Raw genomic sequence first — 23,005 nt, 5'->3', positions numbered from 1 at the left:
GCAGAAATCTTTTCAAGAGGAAACCATTATAAGGTAGTGACAAAAGTAAGGAGTGGCTGGTTTTGTCAAGTAAGTTCATCAGTTTATGAGACTTCAAAAAGAATTCTGCTTTTGTTTGACTGTCCAAAAGAAATGATGCAGGGAAGTAAAGGGTTAAGTTGTAGTCTTACATCATAAAGTAGTATCAATTGAGCTTGACAGCTCTCACTTCTGCCTCCACACACAGAGGAAGGGGGGATCTGGGGAACCCAGAATGGGTCCTTCTGATGCAATTCAGCAAAGATTCAATCAATTAAAGCAATTTAATAGGTATCAAGTAATGTGCTGGATTCTGGTGATACAGAGAAGGAAAGAAACAGAGAAAATGGGGTAGGGAGGGAGGGAGAGAAAGAGAGAAAGAGAAAGAAGAGAGGAAGGAAGGAAGGAAGGAAGGAAGGAAGGAAGGAAGGAAGGAAGGAAGGAAGGAAGGAAGGAAGGAAGGAAGGAAGGAAGGAAGGAAGGAAGGAAGGAAGGAAGAGAAGGAGGGAGGAAGAGAGGAAGAAAGAGAGGAAGAAAGAGAAAGAGAGAGAAAGAGGGAGAGAGAGAAAGAAAGAGAGAGAGAAAGAGAGAAAGAGAAAGAGAGAAAGAGAGAGAGAGAGAAAGAAAGAGAGAGAGAGAAAGAAAGAGAGAAAGAAAGAGAAAGAGAGAAAGAAAGAGAGAGAAAGAGAGAAAGAAAGAAAGAAAGAAAGAAAGAAAGAAAGAAAGAAAGAAAGAAAGAAAGAAAGAAAGAAAGAAAGAAAGAAAGAAAGAAAGAAAGAAAGAAAGAAAGAAAGAAAGAAAGAAAGAAAGAAAGAAAGAAAGAAAGAAAGAAAGAAAGAAAGAAGGAAAGGAAGGAAGGAAGGAAGGAAGGAAGGAAGGAAGGAGAGAGAGAGAGAGAGAGAGAAAGAAAGAAAGAAAGAAAGAGAGGAAGGAAGAAAGAAAGAAAGAAAGGAAGGAAGGAAGGAAGGAAGGAAGGAAGGAAGGAAGGAAGGAAGGAAGGAAAGAAAGAAGAAGGAAGGAAAGAAAGAAAGAAAGAAAGAAAGAAAGAAAGAAAGAAAGAAAGAAAGAAAGAAAGAAAGAAAGAAAGAAAGAAAGAAAGAAAGAAAGAAAGAAAGAAAGAAAGAAAGAAAGAAAGAAAGAAAGAAAGAAAGAAAGAAAGAAAGAAAGAAAGAAAGAAAGAAAGAAAGAAAGAAAGAAAGAAAGAAAGAAAGAAAGAAAGAAAGAGAAAGAAAAAGAAGAAAATCCCTGTACTCAAAGAGCTTACAATGTACTGGAAAAGGCAATCAGAACAGATAAGCTAATGATGTATACAAAATCTTAAGCATGTGTTTATAACAGTAGCTTTTAAAATGATGAAGGTAACAGATTTAATGAGAGATGGTTTTTATGAAATGTTTGCATAGCTAGTTATATTCCATGAATTGTAAGAATAAAGGAGGCTTTAAAGTGTAAATACATTTTATAATCTAGTCTTCCCTTCAGATGGTCTTTCTGCATTTTATTAATTTTGCAATGAAAAGAAGGCTAATGTAATAATTCTGGTCAAATACACAAAAAGCAAGGTGAGTAATTGAGACAATTATCTTGATAATTTAGAATAAATTACAGTTTTTCTTTAAATCCCTAGGCAATTAAATGTTTTGTTTTACTTGAATTATCTGGATAATTGCCTTAATTTTCCACTGTTCTTTGGAGTGTAGACATAGCCTAATTCAAATTAAAAGATTCAACTTTAGATTATATGCAGATGTACTGTGCAATTGTTATAATTCTATTTGAATTGTGGAGTGTTCCTTCTTATTGTGCACATCATAAACCATGTTATTTCAGTTTAATTTGCTGTTTGGTTTCCATGGTAATTATGGTTTTGGAGAATGGAGGGAAAAGATACATTTCTAGATAAGTAAAATGGAAAACATGTTGAGTTTGTTTTTTATGAACTACTTTATAGATGTCTCACTTAACTTTTTATTGCTACTTCTATGCATAAATTTGAGGAGGTTTGCATAATAAGAAAAATATATGTATATAGGAATTATATACATATATCTTCTCTGGGTATACATTGAAAAGAATTTCATAATTTATGATTTATGGTCAACTAAAATATGCTAGTCTTGAAATTAGTGTTTATTAAGAATCTGAATGACTAGTTTCAAGAATGGATTTTTCGTGTTTTTGAGGTCTTCAACTATTTTAATTAAATTTAACATCATGTTCTTACACAAGATATTCACTTGGTCTAAAATAGGACACAGTGGTGTAACTTCTCATAAATGACAGGAACCTAAATGAATGTTTTACTATTGTGGTTATCTATGTTTAATTATAAACAGAATTCAGAATATTAAACAGTAAATTAATCTTTAAAGTAGATTGGCATGGCAAAAATAATGCATTAAACAAGCAAAACATAAATCCATTAAGGAAGTCAATGAGATTAAGTATAATTAAGGACACTGTTAGAGAATTAAATATCTAATATGGATACATCAAAGGCAATAAGGAGGTTTTTAAAAAATTAAATTTGTTCTGAGGTTTACAATTGAATGGCAATAAGATACAAAAGCAAAAATGTAAAAAAGAGTTGTAGGCAATATTTTTAAACAATGATAAAGGGGGCAACTGGGTGACTCAGTGATTTGAGAACCAGGCACAGAGATGATGGGTTCTCAGTTCACATCTGGCCTCAGACATTTCCTAACTGTGTGACCCTGGACAAGTCACTTAATCCCCATTGCCTAGCCCTCTGTTGGCAAATGTATGGCATATATGCCAGAGGGGGCTGCTCCCCTTTCCCTCTCCACATGTGCTTGAGGACATTTCTCTCATCATCCACCCCTCTGCCCAGCAGCCCAATGGGAGCACTTCTTCCTTTGTCTGGGGTAAGGAGGGGAGCTCACATGTGGCATGAGGGATGCAGTTTAAGTATTCAGTCTCTTAAAAGGTTCACCATCACTGGAGCCCTTGCCACTCTTCTGCCTTAGAATCAATAAGGTAAGGTTTTAAAAAATGATAAAAGTTCACTTTCATGATTAAATAATCCTGAAGCCCTAAAAGCCAAATATAGAATTCATGCAAATTTTTAATAATATATTTCATATAAATATCTAACTGAAACAGGTACTTTGTGTTATTTTCTACTTAAATTATCAGGTTATTTAACTTCAATTTTGCACTTCACTTTGAATACAGGAATTTATATACAAGGTCATAATTTGTTGATCACCAAAAAGAAAAAAATGTTAATATTTGGAGTGTAATATCCAATGCAAATTGCTTGATCTTTTACTTATGTATTTGACTGCTTCTAACAAACAATTGGATATTGTTCCCCCAAAAATTGTAATAGCAAAACAATAGCAATATTGCTATTTTGGAATAAATAAATTTTTTAAAATTGATATGTAACTAACCATTCCTTTACTCTTCTGTTTGATAAGAAAAGTTAGTAGTTACAGTTTGTAAAGTATTAAGCTCTTTCTGTTGTACCAGTTAAGAAGAAAAATTCTGTATTAACTCTCATAAGTAGGAAAAAATCCATTTCTTAGAATCAAATCCAATCTGGAGTTCAGTAACACCTCTAAGCTCCACTATATCAGTAAAGGAAAAAAAAGAATATGGCATGTACATAGCAGGTGTTCAATACATGCTTTTTGAATGAATGAATATCTAACCCTTGAATAGACTTCAGGTAATCTGGAGCCTCCCCATTGACCCTACAAGGCTTTAAGCATGGTCCTGCTCAATTTATTCATTCTTCAAACAAATATTAATCCTCTTTTCTCAATAAACCAAATAGTTTGGAATCAAACTATGGAATGGGGAAGTGAGGTGGAGCGGAGTAGACTAGGGTAGAAAATTGTCCTTGAATACCTCTAACAAACCTCAGGAAGTTAAACTACATGATCTCTAGCATCTTCTAGATGTCTCCTACCCTTTTATAAATCCTTTGATTCAATGAAGGGAAGGGAATAAACATTAATCTAGCACTGTGATTAGTACTTTGTATAATATTTCATTTGATTTTTATCTTTGATCTGTGATGACCTTTATGAGCTTTAGTAGTTTCATTTTTGATCTTTTGGTACAAAGGAAGAATTGATGGGTAGGAGAGCGGACAAATGTACTAAAAAATGATTATATATATATAAATGCAAAAGGCATCAATTGATTAAAAAATTGTACTATTTATTCCATAATGATGTTTATATAGCAACTACTTTAGAGTTCTCATGAAAGAGAGTTTGATATGTAAAATACATTGTGAAAATGGTATAAATACAGTAGTAATAGTGATAATTCTCCCTCTCTTGTAGACTTAGCCAAGAATGTGAACCAAACTTAGGTGTGATAAGTACAACATCACCTATGGCATTTCAGTCCCAGTGTAGCATGTTTCCCGTTAAAGATGTAGCAAGTCCTTTGGAAAGTGAAGATGGAGTCTATCCACTGGTGAGTTGCTGGTTTTTGAGCTTTTCTCTTTTAAAGGAATGATCACTATAGATCCTAAATCCCACTTGGAAAGTTACCGTGTGACCATTAGCAATCATTGAATCCCTATGAACCTCAATTTTCTCATCTGTAAAATTGAAATAATACTTATAAGACTTTCATAGAAGATAAAGAATATTCTATTTCTAAAGTCCTACATAAATGATCAATTTTCATTGTATTCAAATTGCATTAAACTTTGCTATTAGCATTCTGCAACAAAGTTTGAGGTCACTTTTACATGAAAATGAACATGCTGCCTACAACTATGGCAGATATCTATATATCAAATTGTATTTTTATTAAAAGAGTTGACTCCTTGAATAAAACTGTAAGTTTGATATGCAGTTCATTAGGTAATATCTCTATGTAGAGGAGAGAACTCTAATCTAGATGATAGTGTTCTCCCAGGGAATTGCAATTTATCAAGTTTTTTTGGGTTCTTCATTTGGTAAGTCTGGCAACTTGAGAAATGGAACACTGCTAAACAAATAATCTGAGAGTTGTCCAGGAGCTTTAGGCATTTACATGAGGTGGATTAGATGCAATATTGGATATGTTTCTGTTTGCCAAAGTGGTACTAATTTGAGCAGACAGAGCACCAACACCATTTTCTGTGCAGTGTTAATATTTCAACTACTCCGGTACCTGGACTCTGAAAATAATATATCTGCACATATTTCTATTTCAGCAGTTAATGGAAAAATCTTAAGTATATAGAAAAAAATAAGTGAATGGTATAATCAAATACTTCTTTTTCATAGTATTTTTTTTCAGAACTGCATTTTGCCAGAAAACAAATAGTATTGTTCTTAGTAAGTTATATTGACTTTGGAGTCTGTATATGTAAGATTCAAAACATCTTTAATATTATCTAATGATTTTTACAATATATCTCTATGTAATGCAAGTATTTTATGCAAATGCTAAAATCAGATAAGGCTTAAATGGATGGCATATTATGGAAACACTAGTTTTTCTCATTTAAAAATTTTATTACCCATATTTTTTGGTAGTCATAGGAAGGAGAGACTAAAAAATACAAGATAGTATGCAAGGAAGGAGAAACCTGAATCCAATACTTTGGGGACTTATGCATACCCTTAAAGATCAGAAATATAAATAAATTATCCATTTAATTATATTTTTCATTCATTTCCACAAAAAAGGATAAGAAAAGACAACATATCAACAAAATAAGCAAAATATATAAAACATGCCCCATATTTGAGCTCTGAAAAGCACTATGGGCACTTTCTAAATTCCCTAACAGGTAAACTTCTTCTATCTGATCTTTAAGTGTTTTCCAAAATTTAGCAAATTTTCCTTTCAAACAGAAGACAGGAATGCTCATGATATCCATTAAGGACCGTATTATTAGAATATTCTAGCTCTTTCTGCTTAGCTTGAAGTCCAGCATTATCATTAAACAGATTCATCCCGTAGGCCTTTCAAATACAGTATGTCCAAAATAGATTACTCTAATCCCAATTTGCCTTTCCTCCACACTCCGTGTTTCTGTGAAGGGCTCCATCATTTTTCTAGAGTCTTCCTTTACTTTACACTCGCGCACCTCCTCTCCACCCCATCCAGTAATCCCTCCTCTACATTTACACAGCAGCCACATGTGTTTAGTCTTTCATCCCTTCTCACCTGTACTTTTACACTGACTCCCTAATTGGTATACCAGATTCAGCTACCTTTCTCCTGTGCTTTGGAGAGAGTTGGCTCTCTCCAAACTGTCCTCTGCATAGATACCAAAATAACCCTCCTAAAACACACACCTGAGCATGATATTCTCTTCCCCAAGAAGCCTCAGTGTCTCCCCATTGCTTCTAGGATAAAATACAAATTTGTTCTGCACAGTCCCTGAGAAACAGCAGGAAAGAGTACATAAAAATTGCGAAGAGTCAAATCTGGGCTTGATATAAGAAGGAAGTTCTTAAAAATGAAAAGCTCTTTACAGTCTGGATCCAACATGCTTTTCCAGACTCATTTCACATTGATCCACTTTACTCCACTCTGTACACCAACCAAGCAGGACTTCTTTCCTCCCATTCCATCTTCTATCTCTAAGTCTTCGTCAATAGCCCATACATATTGTTTGCCTAGATGACACCCCATTTCACCTCCTTTTCTTAGAATCTTTAACTCTCCTCTGACTTCTTTTCATGTGTCACCTCTACCTCAAAACCTTTCCAGGTCCCTCTGTTGTTATGTCAGTGACCAATCCCTCTTCAAATTATTTGTATTTGCCTGTCTTTCTAAATGTTAGGTGAGCCCAGTAAAAGGTAACACCTTGAGAGGACTTTTTTTTAAATTGCCTTTGTTGGGGCAGCTGGGTAGCTCAGTGGATTGAGAGTCAGGCCTAGAGATGGGAGGTCGTAGGTTCGAATCTGGCATCAGACACTTCCCAGCTGTGTGATCCTGGGCAAGTCACTTGACCCCCATTGCCTAGCCCTTACCACTCTTCTGCCTTGGAGCCAATACACAGTATTGAATCCAAATGGAAGGTAAGGGTTTAAAAAAAATGCCTTTGTATCCCTAATGGCTAGCACAATGCCTTGCACATAATAGGCTGTTAATAAATGCTTGTTGATTTGAGTAGAATCAGTTTAACCCTGAAGTATCTCTCATGGATGCTCTCTAAATAACTTTATCACTTTAGAAAGACATTTGGGAAGACCAATATCACTCTTAAGTATCTGAAGGGCTGTGATGTAATAGAGCAATTAGACTGCTTGGCTTTAGTGAACAGATCTCAGAGCGATGGGCAAGAACTTGGAAATATTTCCCAACAATTAGACCTTTCCACAAGTTGAACAGGTTGCCTTGGTAAAGACTTCCCCATCACAAGAGGTCTTCAAGTGGAGGCCACTTGTCAGGGATGTCGTAGAAGAATTTCTTTTCAGCTCGGATATTCTTTTAGTCAGTGATAATACGTGCGATCCACTGTGCTAGCTAGTGGGGAGATACAAAGTTTAGATCCGACTTCTTTCTTCTTGGAACTTCCACATATTCACAACTATATACCATGTATTCAATAACATATGGTAAGTGCATTGGAGAGTTGAGAAATAAAGTACTTCATGAAACCTGAGGTTAAGGTTATTCATTATATGGGGTATCAGAGAAGACTGCATGGAAGAGATGGTATTTGAGTGGATCCTTAGAGGACAGATAGAAGTTAGTAGGTGAAGATGGGGCAGGAAGAACCTTGTAGGCAGAGGATGCATATAATCAGAGGCAACGAGGCAAAAAGCTTTCAGGGAACAGAAGGCAGTCCATTTTGGTTGGACCATTATAGATTGTGAGAATAGCAATATGAGATAAGGAAACAGAAGATGATGCCAGGTTGTACAGAGGCAAGAATGATGAACACGGAGTCAAGAAATTTGGGTTCAACCCTTGTTCTGATGTTTACTAGCTTTATGACCATAAACAAGTCATCTTAAGCCTCAGTTTCTTTATCTATAAAATGCAAATCTTGATATATTTACCCTACTTACTTCACAGGGTTGTTGTGGTGAAATTGTTTTGTAATCCTCAGAGTGCTTTTTAAATGTGAGTTGTTAAAATGTCAGGCAAAGGGATTTCTATTTTACTCAGTAGGTAATGAGATCCCCTGAAGATTTTTTAACAGATGAGTAACATAAATAGGACTAAAAATATAGAACATTAATTTGGCATTAGCAATATGAAAGATGAATTGGAGAAGGGAGAAAATTGAGGTAGGAAGATCTGTTAAAGTTATTGTGTTAATTCAGGTGCATTCTAGTAAAGGGATGTTCTAGAGGTGAAGGTAAGAGGAATCTATGTTACAGAGGAAGAATTGATAGGACTTGATAACGGTATTGAGAAAGACTATTATTTCTGAGAGATGTAGTATGAAATAAAAGAGGATCAAGAACAAATATTGGGGAACACTAATCTTTAGGGGACAGAAAGAGGAGCAATTATAGAGGTAAGAAGAGAGTCAGGAGAGAATGTTGTTTAATGCCAATAGAGGAGATAATATCTATAGGTAAGGGTCAGCAATATCTATAGGTAAGGGTCAGCAGTGTCAAAAGTCAGAGAGCTTAGAAAACATGAAGATTGAAAAAATAATAATAGTATTGAGGTACAGGGGAAAAAAGAGTGTTGGATCTGGAGTCCGCCAGGTATAAGCCTTGGCTTTGCTAATTATTACCTATGTGACCTTGGGGAAATATCCCCCCACCTACCTCTGTACAATGAGGAAGTTGGTCTAGCTGACATTTAAGGTCGATTCCAATCCTAAATCTGTAAGCCAATCAATGCTTTAAAATTTAAGAGGCCATTAACCAATCTCTGAGAGAGGGATTTCCAGGGAAAAATTATAGAATTCAAGGGTTTATATGGGTGAGGGGGAAGTGAAGGTATCAAGTATAGATAGCTTTTTCAAGAAGTTTAACTATGTAGAAACTAAAGATTAGATAGTTGTTGGATGGAATAGAAGAATCAAGAGAAGTCTTTTTTTGAATTGGGGAGACTTGAGCAAATTTAAAGACAGATAGAAAAGTACCAGTAGAGAAGGAAGAGATAGAAGATGTAAAAAGGAGATAACTGTTGTAAAGCAAAGTCTTAGAAAAATAGAAAATAGTAGAGTTGAGAGTGAGGAAATTATTTTAATTATCATCTAATTATTTTATTGAGGAGGGATTATACTAGGAAAATAAGGAGTTTCTGGTGATGTCAAGAAGTTTGGGGTAATAGAATATTAGGAATATTAATCTGATATCAGTCTGAAATATGGAATTGAAGTCCAGGGAGACTGAAGGCAGGGATGTCCCATAGGAGGCTATTGCAATAATCCAGGTAAAAGGTGATAGTAGTTGTGTGAGTAGAGAGAGGGTTTTTAGGAATGTTTTATAAGTAGAATCCATAAGGCTTGGGTAGATATGAGAGGTTAAAAGAGGTTCAAGAGATGGGGAGAAAAGATGAAAAAGTTGAGAATTATTCTCAATGTTTTGAAGCAGAGTTAAAAAAAGAAAGGGTGACTTCAGCAGAAATAGAGAATTTCAAAAGAGAAGTGGATTTGGAGGAAAGAGTTCCTATTTTGGATACATTGACTTTTAAATGCCTTTGTGACATCCAAATGGAAATATCTAAAAGGTGACTTATGACTGAGTCTTAGTAGAGACACTGCTATTACAGACTTCTGTAAAGAAACAATCATTAAACCCATGAAAACAGATGAGATTTGCTATTTTAGAATATAAAGAAAGAAGAGAATAGAGGTCAAGACAGAGCCTTAGCATGCATTATATCCCAATGGAGATGCAGGGTATATTCAACCACCACCAGATAAAAAGTGGTCAGACAGATTGCAAAAGAATTAGGACCCAGAAGTGTCTCAAAAGTCCCCCTCCCCCAAACAGAGAAAGAATATTTAGGAACATAAACTGGTCAACAGTACTACTGCTACTGTTGTATGCTACACAAAGTCAGGAAGGATGAGAACTAAGAAGAGACCTTTAGATATGGTGACTACAGAGCACTGGTAGACCAGTTTCAGCTGAGGACTGAGGTCTGAAACCAGATCAAGGAGTTTAGACACTAGTAAAAAGAAATAGAGATAAGAGTAGAAAGTTTTTTTCAAAGAGTTGGTCTATGAAAGAGGAAAGATAGGATAAGAACTTGCAGGGATGATAGTGTCAAATAAGATTTTTAATAGAGAAGACCTATGCATGTTTGTAGAGAGGGAGAGAGTAGATGGAGACTGAAGATTAGAGGAGCAGGATGATCGTATGCCAGATGGAGTGGGAGGGGATGGGATCAAAAGTACAAGAAGGGATTGGCATTGGGGAAGAGAAAGGCCATCTCCTTAGAGACTTTATTCTCATTAGAATAAAGAATAAAAGAATAGGAAATGACAAGTTGTTTTAAATGTGAAGAAGGAGCTCATGGTGAATGGCTTCTATTTTCTCAGTAAAGTATAAAGTGAAATCTTATGAGAGAGGGAGGGAAAGGTAGAAAGAAGAGGCTTGGAATATCCATTGTGGGGAATGTAAAAGAGCTGTGTAGCACCCAAGCTACCCTCTTCTCAACCATGAAGTCTTCAGAATGGCTACCCCATATTCAAAGCTCTCAATAGGTCCACATTTTCTAAAAACCATAGCTCATGGGCCCCTACTAATGTGGTTAGTTTTTCTCTACTCAGCCAGAGGACATAATTAGTTCAAAGCAAAGAGATTTCATGAAATATCATGGTAATAAAAGTGGTATTAGAACATTGTTCCCATAACCCTAACACACATTCTCCCACATACTATCATTAGAGAGAGTGGACAAATAGATATCACTCCTGAGGCGCATGCACACATAGGAAACACATGTGGCCAGGGCACTTATGTGGAAGAGCAACTAACCCATGCCTCTGACACTGAAGGACCACCATTGTCTTCCGGTTATGTCATCGTGCTGCTCATCTTGCGGGATGCATAGTTTCCACTGGACACTGTTCTGCTTGTACCTACTAGTCCAATGGCAACTACTGAGCACATAATTTTTCTCAGCTAATTGTTAATTCTGCTAGTTGCATAGTGGCTGCTGAGCATATTGGTGCTTTCTACGTGTTCCTTCCTGTTACTGGCTTCTGGATTCATCTCTTCAGAGCTACCTTCTGGCCATCTCAGAATACCTTCCTGAGAAGTGTAGATTGGCAGCTCTTTAGTCAGAGCCACTACATCCTACTGACAAAAGTCAGGAAAAGTACCCCCAAGTTAAAACTCAGCCTTTTCTTTTTTGACCCATTTGTTTGGGATTGAAACTAGTTAAACATTTCCAAAATCTTTTCTGAGTTAGCGTGCAAATGAATTTAAGCCAGAACAAAAGGGAAGCTAAGGTCTTCTTCCCATATATATCATATTCTTATGTTTAATTTTTTTTAAACCCTTACCTTCTGTCTTGGAGTCAATACTGTATATTGGCTCCAAGGCAGAAGAGTGGTAAGGGCTAGGCAATGGGGGTCAAGTGACTTGTCCAGGGTCACACAGCTGGGAAGTGTCTGATGCCAGATTTGAACCTAGGACCTCCCATCTCTAGGCATGACTCTCAATCCACTGAGCCACCCAGCTGCCCCCTTTATCTTTAATTTTATATTTCTGTGAACTCCAAAGGTGTTATATTTTGGACAGCAGAAACACTTCAGTAATTGACTTGTAGGGTCTATTATTGTTTAGTCTTTTCAATTAGGTCCTACCTGACCCCATTTGGGGTTTTCTTGGTAAAGACACTGGAGTGGTTTGCCATTTCCTTCTCCATCTCATTTTACAGATGAGGAAACTGGGACAAACAGTGTTATGTGACTAAGTGACTTGCCCAGGGTCACACAGCTAGTGTCTGAGAGCAGATCACTTAAGGGTTGATCAAGAAATGATTGTCTTATAATAGCAAGGGTCTAGTCGAGATTAGGTAGCATAAAATCTTGGTTGATCTAGTAGACACAATTTCTCCAACCTTTTTGGCTGTGGAGGAGAAGGAATAGAATAGGCAGATGATAGAGGTCATCCAGGACTGGGATTCAGCAAGACATGAGTTGTACTGGGACAAGGAAGCAAAGAATTTGAAAGTAGACAATATTTAAGGGTAGAGGGATTAGAAGTCCTGGTGACCACAAATTTAAGAGGATGAGGCATAGGAAGAAATGTTATGAAGGGATTTGCTCAAGCAGGGACATTTCAGTGCTCTTAATTATGAAAGTAGAGCACCTGTGTTGGGGGGAGGCGAGTGAACACACTCAGGAGTGTGTTCTTCACTCTCAGGTGACTGATATGGAGTGAATCAAAAACAACGAGGGAATCAGATTCCAGCAAATTTATTTTGTTTTTATTATGAAGCAAACATTTCTCAAAGTAGTAATAAGCTATTCTTTGTTAAGTGTAAGCCCTCCTTAATGTATATCCTGAAAGACATTATTTTTAATGTAAGAAGTATTTTTTTAAGTCAAAAACTTTACATTTGCCAACTAATAGTGTACAATGTTGAAAGGTTCTGCTGCAATGATTATTGTTTTTATTCAAATTTTCTTACCCTTTCTCATTATGCAATGGGGCCTGTATTTTACAAAAGAGGTGTCTATATTATACTCCTAGATCATATAATGCAAATGATGGTCTTTGTTAACATTAAATTTATAAAGTATTTGGCAGTCTCTTAGGGATGTAATGTACCATATGAGTGTGGGGGAAAGAAAACCACATTATTCTTGCTCTTCTCAGCTGACTCTTTTTTATTTTTTTGGTTCAGTCTCCCCCAGAGATGGCATTCCCTGCTTCTTTGGCAGCACAGCATTTTCTTGTGGAAGAAGAGAAACGAGCGAAAGAACTGGAAAAGCTTTTAAATACACACATAGATGAACTTTTTTATTTTTTTGGTTCAGTCTCCCCCAGAGATGGCATTCCCTGCTTCTTTGGCAGCACAGCATTTTCTTGTGGAAGAAGAGAAACGAGCGAAAGAACTGGAAAAGCTTTTAAATACACACATAGATGAACTACAAAGACATACAGAATATACTCTCAATAAATACACCAGGCTAAAACAAAATAGACATATATGAGCCTTTACACTTTTTTATTTGCTTTTCCCTTCCCCCAAGAAAAAAAAATGGCCTGGCAAAGCATTTGCAAAGCTGATGAATGAAACTGAAAAATCTTGTTCTGTTTTCTTGAGTAAATAATTACTACAAGGCAACTAGGAAATAGTAAGTATTTTGTTCTATAAAGCTGTTTGCTTTATTGCATTAACATCCTAAAATGTTCTGCTGTAGAGTTGCCATAAAATAAACATGACTACTATCATCGAGATTTTTCCAGTCTAAGGAGTATCTTGGAATTAACTGTGCAGCTCTTTTCCCACTTGAATCATGTATACTAAAAATCCATTTCCTCTGTAATGACACAAAGCAAGCTCAAGGATGGAGGAGCATTTCGAATATGAAACGATCTAGTATGGCTCAGTCAAACGAAAATTGAAAACTTGAGGGGTTTTTTTTCATGGAAAAATGTTATTTTGGTGTTTGTGTTCCTTTAAAATATGAGCATTTATTTTCACAGAAAATACTGACATGTTCCTGGTTGCTGCGTTTCCTTTTCTAATGTCCCTATGGTTATAAAATTGTGAAGGTCATCTAAGGTGCTTGGGGCACATTTCAGGTGTGCTGTGTTGACTACCCGAATGAAATACTTCCTGTTAATTCACTGTCCATGGACAATGACGTCTATCACAATTCTTTTTCATTTTCTAAAAATACCCTTTGGACAGGAGTTTGACTTTCTTGAATAAGTACCAAAATGGATTTTCCTGCAAAGGTTATGAAAAATGCCTAGGTGGCTATCATGTCTCCCGGAGGTCTTAAGTTTTTCATTTTCTATTTAAAAAGACTGAAGATCAAGATGGAAAATTTAAGGGGGGAAAACACCATTATTTTAATGGTAGAAGGCTTCAACTCATTCTGCATAGTAATGAGGAAGTGCAGATGTACACAGACAGATGGTTAACGCCACAATATTATCTCAGCCATATTGTATTTACTGTATGTTTGATGCTATAACATCTAACAAACTAGACTATATCAACATAAGCTTTACTAAGAAGAAAAATAAAAGTTATGGACACTTTTCATTTCCTGGTTAATTTTTTAACCTTAAGAAAAAATAAAGCAAATTCAACAGTTTTCAGGGTTGTCGTTGGAAGGGTAAAAACCTTTAATACACATATTTTTCTGTACCCAAAATCTGAACTAGTATCTTTCTCTTTAGAGTAAAAACCTTTTAATTCAAAACTTGTCTGCTAAAATAGACATCTGAACAACAATTTTCTCTCTCTCTCTAAAGCTCTGAACTTAGAGTAATTATTCTTGCTAGCCTTTATATAGGAAGATAACATTCCTGTCACACAGTCTTGAGGGCAATCACTTTGAATGTTTTTTCCCAAGAGACAGATTTATATTGACTAGTCATTCTTTTGATGGTTTAGGCTGGAAAGGAATTTCCTTTAATCCACTTATTCCCAGTTTTCCTAGATCATCTTTTACAAGGAAAAGGTATAATATCAGGAAAGTCTTCCCATTCTCTACCTTTTATCTCTGGCCCTTTAGTTTTATAATAACGTGCAAAGGTGTACCAAGGTGACCCAAAATATGAGGGTCTGAGAGGTTGGGGTATAAAGATGAAAAACAATCACCAGGTTGTTGAGCTTCAGGAGGGCATTTAAAAAAATATTTTCCATGAACAGAAGATAATTTAAGTTTGCCCTAGGTCATGGAATGACTACTATTTGAAAGCACTTCAGAGCAAATTCACTTCTACAACAAACATTTATTAAACATCTACTGCATGCAAGGCATGTGTTAACCATTAAAAGAGATATAAAGTTTAGATAATTCAGTTCAGTAAACACTAAGCAACCATTATGTACAAGGCATTGTTTGAGGTTCTGAGAATTTGAGCACAAAATGAAAAAAAAAAACAATCCTAATCTCAAGGAGCTCCCAGAAGGTCCGCTGATGGCCTAGGATTCAGGCCCATCTCCCAGGTCCTTTTTTGCCAAAGGCCTTCTTAGCTGGCAGTAGACCCAGAATCCAGATCTCTGGCCTGTAGACTCCAGGCTTTCTGTACTACTCCAGCAGTCATCCCAGGACAAGACTCACCTACTAACTAGCATCACTGCAGCCATCCTGTCTGCAAGGAGAAGGACCTCTTAATGGCTCACAGAACACAAAAGCATCACCTGCCTCAAGGGAGCCCTGGAACAGCCTTTAATCACCACCTCTCAAAGGACCCTTGAGACTCTGCCTGGATTCATTCCTCAGTGTTTAGCGTATTCCCAGTCCAACATATTCTACCCCAGTGAATTTGAATTCCTAGGTTACAGAAGGGCAAAGACAGTTCTCCAACCTCAACTGCCCATGTCCTCATTCTCATCCCCCTCAGCCCTATCCACCAAATATCCCTCCCCAGATCTACACTTGCACTGTGTTCTCTGAAATGCCTGCTCCTTAATTAACAGGCGAGTTTCTATATTAATCTTCTTTTACTCCTTCCATCTTTTGGAACTCTCTAAGGCTTGACACTGTCTTTATAACACTATCTTTGGCCATAATTTTCAATACTCAATTGTATATTTTCTTAATAATCCTCTTCCCTTAACTCATTGGTTATGGTGGGGGGATCAGAATACTCCTTGCTTTTCATTGCAACTTTCAGACTTTCCCTGCAATCCAGGAGTTCTTAAAACTATTTTTGCATCATGAACTTTTTTTGATCTGAGGAGTATAGAAACCTTTCCTCTGAATTAAATGTATTTTACACAGGATATTTAAAAAACCCAAACTAAATATTTAGTTATAAAAATGTTTTTTAAAGACAAATTTATGAACCTCAGGTTAAGAATCACATTACTCAGCAACCTCTATTCTGGAATTTTATGTTATTCACATTTTTCATCCAATCCCTCTCTTAGTGACTATTATCAATCAACCCCCAGGGCATTCTCAAGTACAATGACCATATATTAGATTTCCACATACATACTAATGTTCTCTCAAATAGCCTTATTTCCCAGGTCCTCAATCTACTCAGTTTCTATGATCTATCACTCTATCATATCACTATGCACAAAAATCTCTTACTTTTGATCTTGCCATCACCCACAAATATTCTTCCATGTTCATAAACTCTAGAATTCTTTTATCTGATTATAAGTTTGCATCATCTCATATTTTCTTCTGCCTTTTGATCCCTTTATTCTTCATCCCCAGTGACCCCTAACTCCTTCTACCCCCTCAATTATTTTCCAGAGCAAATCACCGTATCTTAGCTCCTTTGTGAATCAATTCAACTCTACATTGTCCTCTACCCTCACATCCCTCACCCTCTTGTCCTTTGCCAATCATTTCTTGCCAATCCCCAACCTCCGTTGTCTTTCACATAACTTCTATTCCAAGGCTACTGAATGGAGCTAGAGAAAATCTCCAGAATGATAAATAGGTCCTTTACAAATTTTGTATAATCTCAACTGGGATCTCACTACAACAAAGCAATCTTTTCATACTTTCCTAATCAATTCATTTTAACCATGACAGATATTTCAAACATTTTCATATTTCCTAAGCACCCTTCCATCTTTTGGTTGAAGCTCTTGCTTGATTCTTCCCTGAAAAAATTAAGTTCATTGCCTCCAACTCCTGCTTAACATCATTTCTCTCTTCATCTTTGTTTCACACAAAGAGCTGGCTTTTTTCCCCCCACAGTAAATTCCTTTACAAGAATTCTTGATCACATCCTATTTCTCCAGCAGATCACTCACTCTCTATTCCCTTCTTCTCTGCTTGTTCCTTACTGTAAGCCTACAAATACATCCATCCTTAAAAAAAAAAAAAAAACTCATGATACAACCATCCCTGATAGCTCTTTTCCTATATTTTGATTGGTCTTTGTGTTTAAACTACTTGATGATATATATAGTAGGTATCTCCACTACCATTCCTCTTTCCTAAACTTTTTACAATCTGACACCTTTATTCAGCTAAAACTTCCTTCTTCAAAGTTACCAATGATCTCTTTGTTGCCAAAATTAATAGATTCTAAGTCTTCCTCCTTCTTAACATTAAGCCTTTAGCAGTATTGATCATCTTTTTGGGGATATTCTCCCTTCTCTAGATTTCTCCTCCAAAGGGCACTGTTTCTGGGTCCTATTCTCTTCCACTTTCATCTTATTTCCCTTGATGATCTCATCAACCTCATTATAAGAGCACTTTAGTGTTTGCAAAGGGCTTTATACACATATGATTTTGACCCTCTGGGAGGTAATATTATTCCTTTTTTAAGATGAGAAAATTGTTGAAGACATGGGTTAAGTGATTTGCCCAGTTACACAGCTATGATGTGTTTGAAAGAGGATTTGAACTTAACTTCTTGAGTACAAACCCTACATTCTCATTACCAGTGGACTGCAATCAGATCCCAAAGGTTTATCATTTCTATGCAGATGATTTCCAACCAAATCTATATTGAACCCTATTCTCTCACCTGAGTTTCAATTATGCATTGCTAACTATTTTTGGACACCTCAAACCAAATGTCATATAAATACTTCAAACTCAACTTGTCCCAGACTAATTTTCTACCATTTTGAGAAGTATGCCTTCTTTCTTTTTATGTAATAGTTTGACTTGACTCCTTCCATTGGTATCCCTAGTTTCTGATGTAGAAGGCCACAACTCAAAGCTGGTCAGTGCGACTCTCCATCTGCAGTTGGCAGCATCAAATTTAGAATTTATCAAAATATAGGCTATGGATTATTGATCCACACATGAAACTGAATTTCACTTACACTGAGGGCTCTTTACCTGGGATCCATGAACTTGTTTTTTTTTTTAATATGGTGATAACTATTTCATTATAATTTGTTTCCTGTGTGATCTTATATATTTTATTTTATGCATTTAAAGCATTCTTCTGAGAGAGGGTCCAGAGACGTCCACAGACTTTCAAAGGGAACCATGCCAATAAAAACCCCTGTTACACATAGTCTCAAAACTAAGAACTCAACTTGGGAACAGGAGAATTGGGGGCAAAAGGAATAAACTTCAGGGAACAATTGTTCTCCTGATACATAACTGCCCTCAAAGCATGTAACCCATGGTGTGTAACATGGGGTGAGGGGCTTACCAAAGCCACCATGGAGACATTGTGAAGCAACTAACCAAATTATTAAGGGCCTCGTAGTGTTTCACATTCCAGTAGTCAAAAGGCACCAAGGTGTCTACACCTGATTGCTCCCTTTCTGCCCATCTGCTTGTGTTTCTTCTCAGCCTCTCTGGACCTTTTTCCTCAACTGTATGAAGGAGATGAAGTTCATGTTCTCAAAGGCTTTCATCTCTGAATTGATGGCTCTTTATATCTATACTAGATTGTGCAATAACAACATCCTTCCTTAAAGAGCATTAGCAGCTTCCTACCCAGAAATGGTTTCAGTTCTAAATCATTCTTCAGCCATGGTTGGGTGAAGAGCATTTTTCTCTGCCAGAAAACTGTCTGACCCATATACTTGGCAGAGCCTCCTCAGAACTGATACTTTTCAGCTTGAAATTTTAGACCATTTTAACTTTAAAGAATTTCCTCATACTCAGATCCTCCCAAGTCTCCCCAGATATGGTGAGACCACTTGGATGAACCAGTATTTCCAAGCCTTCCATGGCCCAGTCCTTCTCAAGAGCTGCTGAAAAGTGGCAAGAGTTCCAGAAAGACTCTGGGGTTCCAACTGTCAGTATTTCCCTAAGCAGATAAAGGCTATTTTCTCATTATCCTCATTCACTGGGATCTGATAACTCTCACTGCACAAGTTCAACCCTCAGAACCACTGACTGCCCAGCAGAAAGTCCAGGGAATTGTACACTTTGGCCTTAATTCTTTTAAGAAAAGTTTAATGGTACAATGAGTTGGCTCAGTGAATGGGGAGCCAAGCCTGGAGATAAGAAGTTCAAATCTGACCTCTGATGCTCCCCAGCTGTGTGACCCTGGGCAAGTCACTTAACCCCCGCTGTCTACCCCTTAGTGCTCTTCTACCTTAAAAACCAATACTTACTTTTCATTCGTTTTTTAAAAAATCTTTCCCTTCCATCTTAGAATCAGTACTATACATTGTTTCTAAGGCCAAAGAGTAGTAGTGGCAATGGGGGTTAAATGACTTGCCCAAGACCACACAGCCAGGACGTATCCGAGGCCAGATTTGAACCACCCATCTCCAAGTTTGGCTCTCAATCCACTGAGCCACCTCACTGTCCCTGGAGTCGTACCAAGACCTAACTTGCTAGTTCAATAATTTAAATGGGCTAGAACTGGTCTGAATCGACACCAAACCCTTGGAAATGATTCTTGCACCTGCACCTACAAGGGTCTAGCAAGAAGCTTCTTTACATCATCACCTCCCTCGGGTATCTCTAGAAGTATGATCATATAGCCCGGACAGGAACAACTCTCAGTCAGCCCACAGTGGGCTGCTTCATCTAGGATTGTCAAGCCATGGGACGACAGAGAAAGGCAAGAAGCCTTCCCTGCCCTATGGAGCTCCCAGACTCACGCAGGCAAGGAAGAACTGTGTCCACACAAGCTACGTACTGGACAAACTGGGGATAACCGACAGAGAAGGCATTAGAACGAAGGGCTCAGGCAGGGGCTCAAGATGGGATGTTGGCTGGCCCTCGAAAGGAGCCTGAAAGCCGAGGCAGAGGGAAGGAGAGAGTTCTGTGCGTGGGGAACAATGGAAATGCCTGCAGTGGGAACAGAACTAATGACGAGGAGGCCGGTGTCCCTGCAGAGTGTGCACGAGGGGATGCCAACTGGAAGAAGGCTGGACAGGTAGACAGAGCCGAGTTACGGAGGGCTTGAAGGGCCAAACAGGACGGTGTATTTTATTCTGGAACAGACAGGAAGCGTTGGACTGAATGGGGGGGGTGCACCATCAGACATTGTGCGTTAGAAGGACCGGAGTGGGAAGGCTGCAAGGGGAGCCCCAGCAGGCTACTGCAATAGCCCAGACAAGGCCATGAGGACATGCACCAGAGGGAGAGGAGCCATAAGGGAGAGATGTCAACTAAGCTAGAAATTAGATGGGGATGTAGAGGGAGGAGATTGAGGAGCTGAGGATGACGTGTTTGTGAATCTGAGTAACTGTGAGGATGGTCATGACAGATGAAAAAGAAGAGAGAGTTTGGGAGGAAAGGCGAGTTCAGTTTTGACATTGATTCTAATATGTCTCTAAGACACCTAAGATGGGCAGCTAGGTAGCACCTTGGATAGAGCGCTGGGCCTGAACTCAGGAAGACTTGTACTCCCAAGTTCAAATCTGGCCTCTGACGTTTACTAGCTGGGTGACCCTGGGCAGATCTCCAACCCTTTTTGCCTCAGTTTCCTCATCTGTCAAGTGAGCTGGAGAAGGAAATGGCAAACCACTCCAGTATCTTTACCAAGAAAACCCCAAATGAGGTCATGAATAGTCAGGCACAGTGGTAACCACTAAGCAGATAAGACACTTGATGCAAGGGATAGAGGACGTGTCAGGATGACCTTAGTTCAAACCCAAACAGACACTTGAGATTTGACCCTGTGTAAGTCAGGTAAGTTGAGCTTTTAGGCCTCAGTTTCCTCACCTGTAAAATGGGGCTAATAGCCCCTGCCTCCAAGGATTATAATGAGAATCCAATGAGTTGGAAAGTGCTTTGCAAATCTTAGAAAGCTATTAAAATGCTATATAAAGTGACATTGATGGTGATGATGATAGTGTCCCTTGAGGGAACTGTTTTTTCTTTCTTTTTCTTTCTTTTCTTTATTTTTAGCCTGAGCACTTGTTAGCAAGCACCTGGCACACAGTAAAAGCGGAATGAATGCTTGTTTACAGATTGCCTTGCTGTCCTTGGAGATAATTAGGGACTTCACTTAGATCTCCCCTGTGCTCCCAGGGACACCAAATTAGTATCCTCTACCATAAACATTCAAGTGCCATAATCTCAGGGCTTTGTTTCATCAAGGCATTATGAGCTCCTGAGGCTCTCTGACTTAATTCCTGCATCACACCAATGGCATGTCCTAGCAAGGTATTCCACTCCAGTTACATGTCTATACCTCCCTGAAAAGAGCCATAAATGGTCCAGCTGTCCTACAAGCTGAGCCCTGGCTTCTCTTAGATCTGGGGTGCCACATGAAGAGAAGGGTGTTCGGTCCACCAGTGGTCCATCTTTCAGTGACTGATTTGATCTCATTCAGTATTTCCTAGCCAAAAAATAGGAAGGTTTAGGAGTTTAGTCATTCATTTTTTAGTCCTCCTCCTCTCCAAGAACCTGGGCACAACAGTTGTATTATCCTCCTTTCTGAATATAATCCCAAGAATATTACATCCAACTCCTAAGGAGACAGCAGCTTTTCCCCAATACTCTTCTTATGGATGCCTTATGGACACCTACTCAAATTAACAGTCTTTAGCGAGGGTCTATACATCAGCAACAAGTCCCTAATAAACAGAAGCATAGAAATGAAGCATTTCTAAGTCCAGGTTGCCAGGGATTGTGGCTCCTTTTTCTTTCCTCAGTTAGAGAGTAAAAGTCTTCAACCCCATCTTTGCAGAAACAAAACGTACAACTCTATTAAGTTCTAGGTTCTTCAACTTCAAACTCCTAGAATCTAGTCATTCATTTGAACCCTTTGTATGCCTGACTTCTAAAATCCAAGAACTGTTAGGCTCTACTGCACTTTGGCTTTTTTCCTTCCTCTACTTTAACATTGAATAAACAGTACTGCCACATCTTAAATTGAAGAAATTTCATATAATGGAAAGAAAGTGAGGTCTGGGATCAGTGGACCTCAATTCAAATTATGGCTGTCTTCTAAGCTGTGTGACCTTATGCAAGTCACTTAATTTCTCTGAGACTCAGTCTCTTCAACTCTCAAATGAAGGGCATGGACTGAGTGGCCTGTAAGTTTACTTCCAGTTATAGATCCATGATCTTTCTCCTATTATTAAAAGGCATTCATAAGGGAAGCTCTTGCCATGTTCTACTGGTCCCATGCCTATTTTTCATTCATGCACTAAATATTAAGTAACTACTGTGTTCCATAAAACTTTTTTCCCAAGTAATGAGTACATCACCAAATTATAGAAATAATTAAAATTGTATGTAAAATTATAATGATAATGACATCAAAATTTATGGTATGCAGCCAATGCAGTAGTTAGGGATGCATTTATTTCCTTGAAAATGTATATGACTGAAACAATAAAGATTAAAGGAAAAATTTGCAATTTAAAAAATTAGACAATCAAAAATCAATCTACCCCCAGTAGGCACAAATACAGTAAAATCAAAGTAGAAAACCACAGAATTAAAATTAAAAAAAATCCCACTGAACTAATTTAGTTTTCTACAAAGAATAAAATCAATAAACCATTCACTAACTTCACAATGTGGGAATACAAGTTAGCAATTTTTTTAAAAATGAGAACAAATTGCAATAATGAAATAAAGAAAAATATTGGAAAATATTAAACATAATTAAGCAGCAACAAAACAGATATTGTAGACAAAATGGATAAACATCTATAAAATATGAAATTAACAAATTCAAAAAATCTAAATAAACAGCAATAGAGAAACCAGTGATTAACAAACTTTTATGCAAAAAAAAAATTCATCAGGACCAGCTGGCTTCATAAATGAATTTTGGCAAACATTTAAAGGACAAATAATTCCAATGCCATATAAACTGTTTTGGAAAATAAGGAAGAAAGATAATACCCTGACCCTGTTCTTTCTATGAAACAAAGTCCACAAACTATGGGAAGACAAGGTAGAAGAAGCAAAGTACAAATTATAATATTTCATGTTGATATAAAAGCTCAAAAAATTCATCAATTCACTAAAAATATATATTGTTATGATATTAATTTCTAAAAAGTTTCAATATTAAGGAAATTAGCA

At 37.3% G+C, this 23,005-nt stretch overlaps 1 protein-coding gene and 1 long non-coding RNA gene across 6 annotated transcripts in view; one reads left to right on the top strand and one right to left on the bottom strand.

Moving 5' to 3' along the window:
• The window catches only part of DEUP1 (deuterosome assembly protein 1), a 209,489-nt gene that overhangs the window by 131,875 nt on the left and 54,609 nt on the right, over window positions 1-23,005 (top strand). For all 4 annotated transcript variants that reach the window (XM_007495030.3, XM_007495031.3, XM_056794508.1 and 1 more), the window contains one exon: window positions 4,338-4,473. In XM_007495030.3, the coding sequence (XP_007495092.2) occupies window positions 4,338-4,473 (136 nt within the window). Of the gene's footprint in view, window positions 1-4,337; window positions 4,474-23,005 lie in introns of those variants that run through there.
• LOC103099339 (uncharacterized) overlaps window positions 1-23,005 on the bottom strand; it is a 65,055-nt gene that overhangs the window by 22,955 nt on the left and 19,095 nt on the right. The gene's annotated exons all lie outside the window — the stretch shown is intronic.

The sequence above is a fragment of the Monodelphis domestica genome, chromosome 4 (assembly GCF_027887165.1).
Source record: "Monodelphis domestica isolate mMonDom1 chromosome 4, mMonDom1.pri, whole genome shotgun sequence".
Classification (NCBI taxonomy): Eukaryota; Metazoa; Chordata; class Mammalia; order Didelphimorphia; family Didelphidae; genus Monodelphis; species Monodelphis domestica.
Note: the sequence above shows the minus strand (reverse complement) of the source record. Positions and strands in the feature narration are given on the sequence as shown.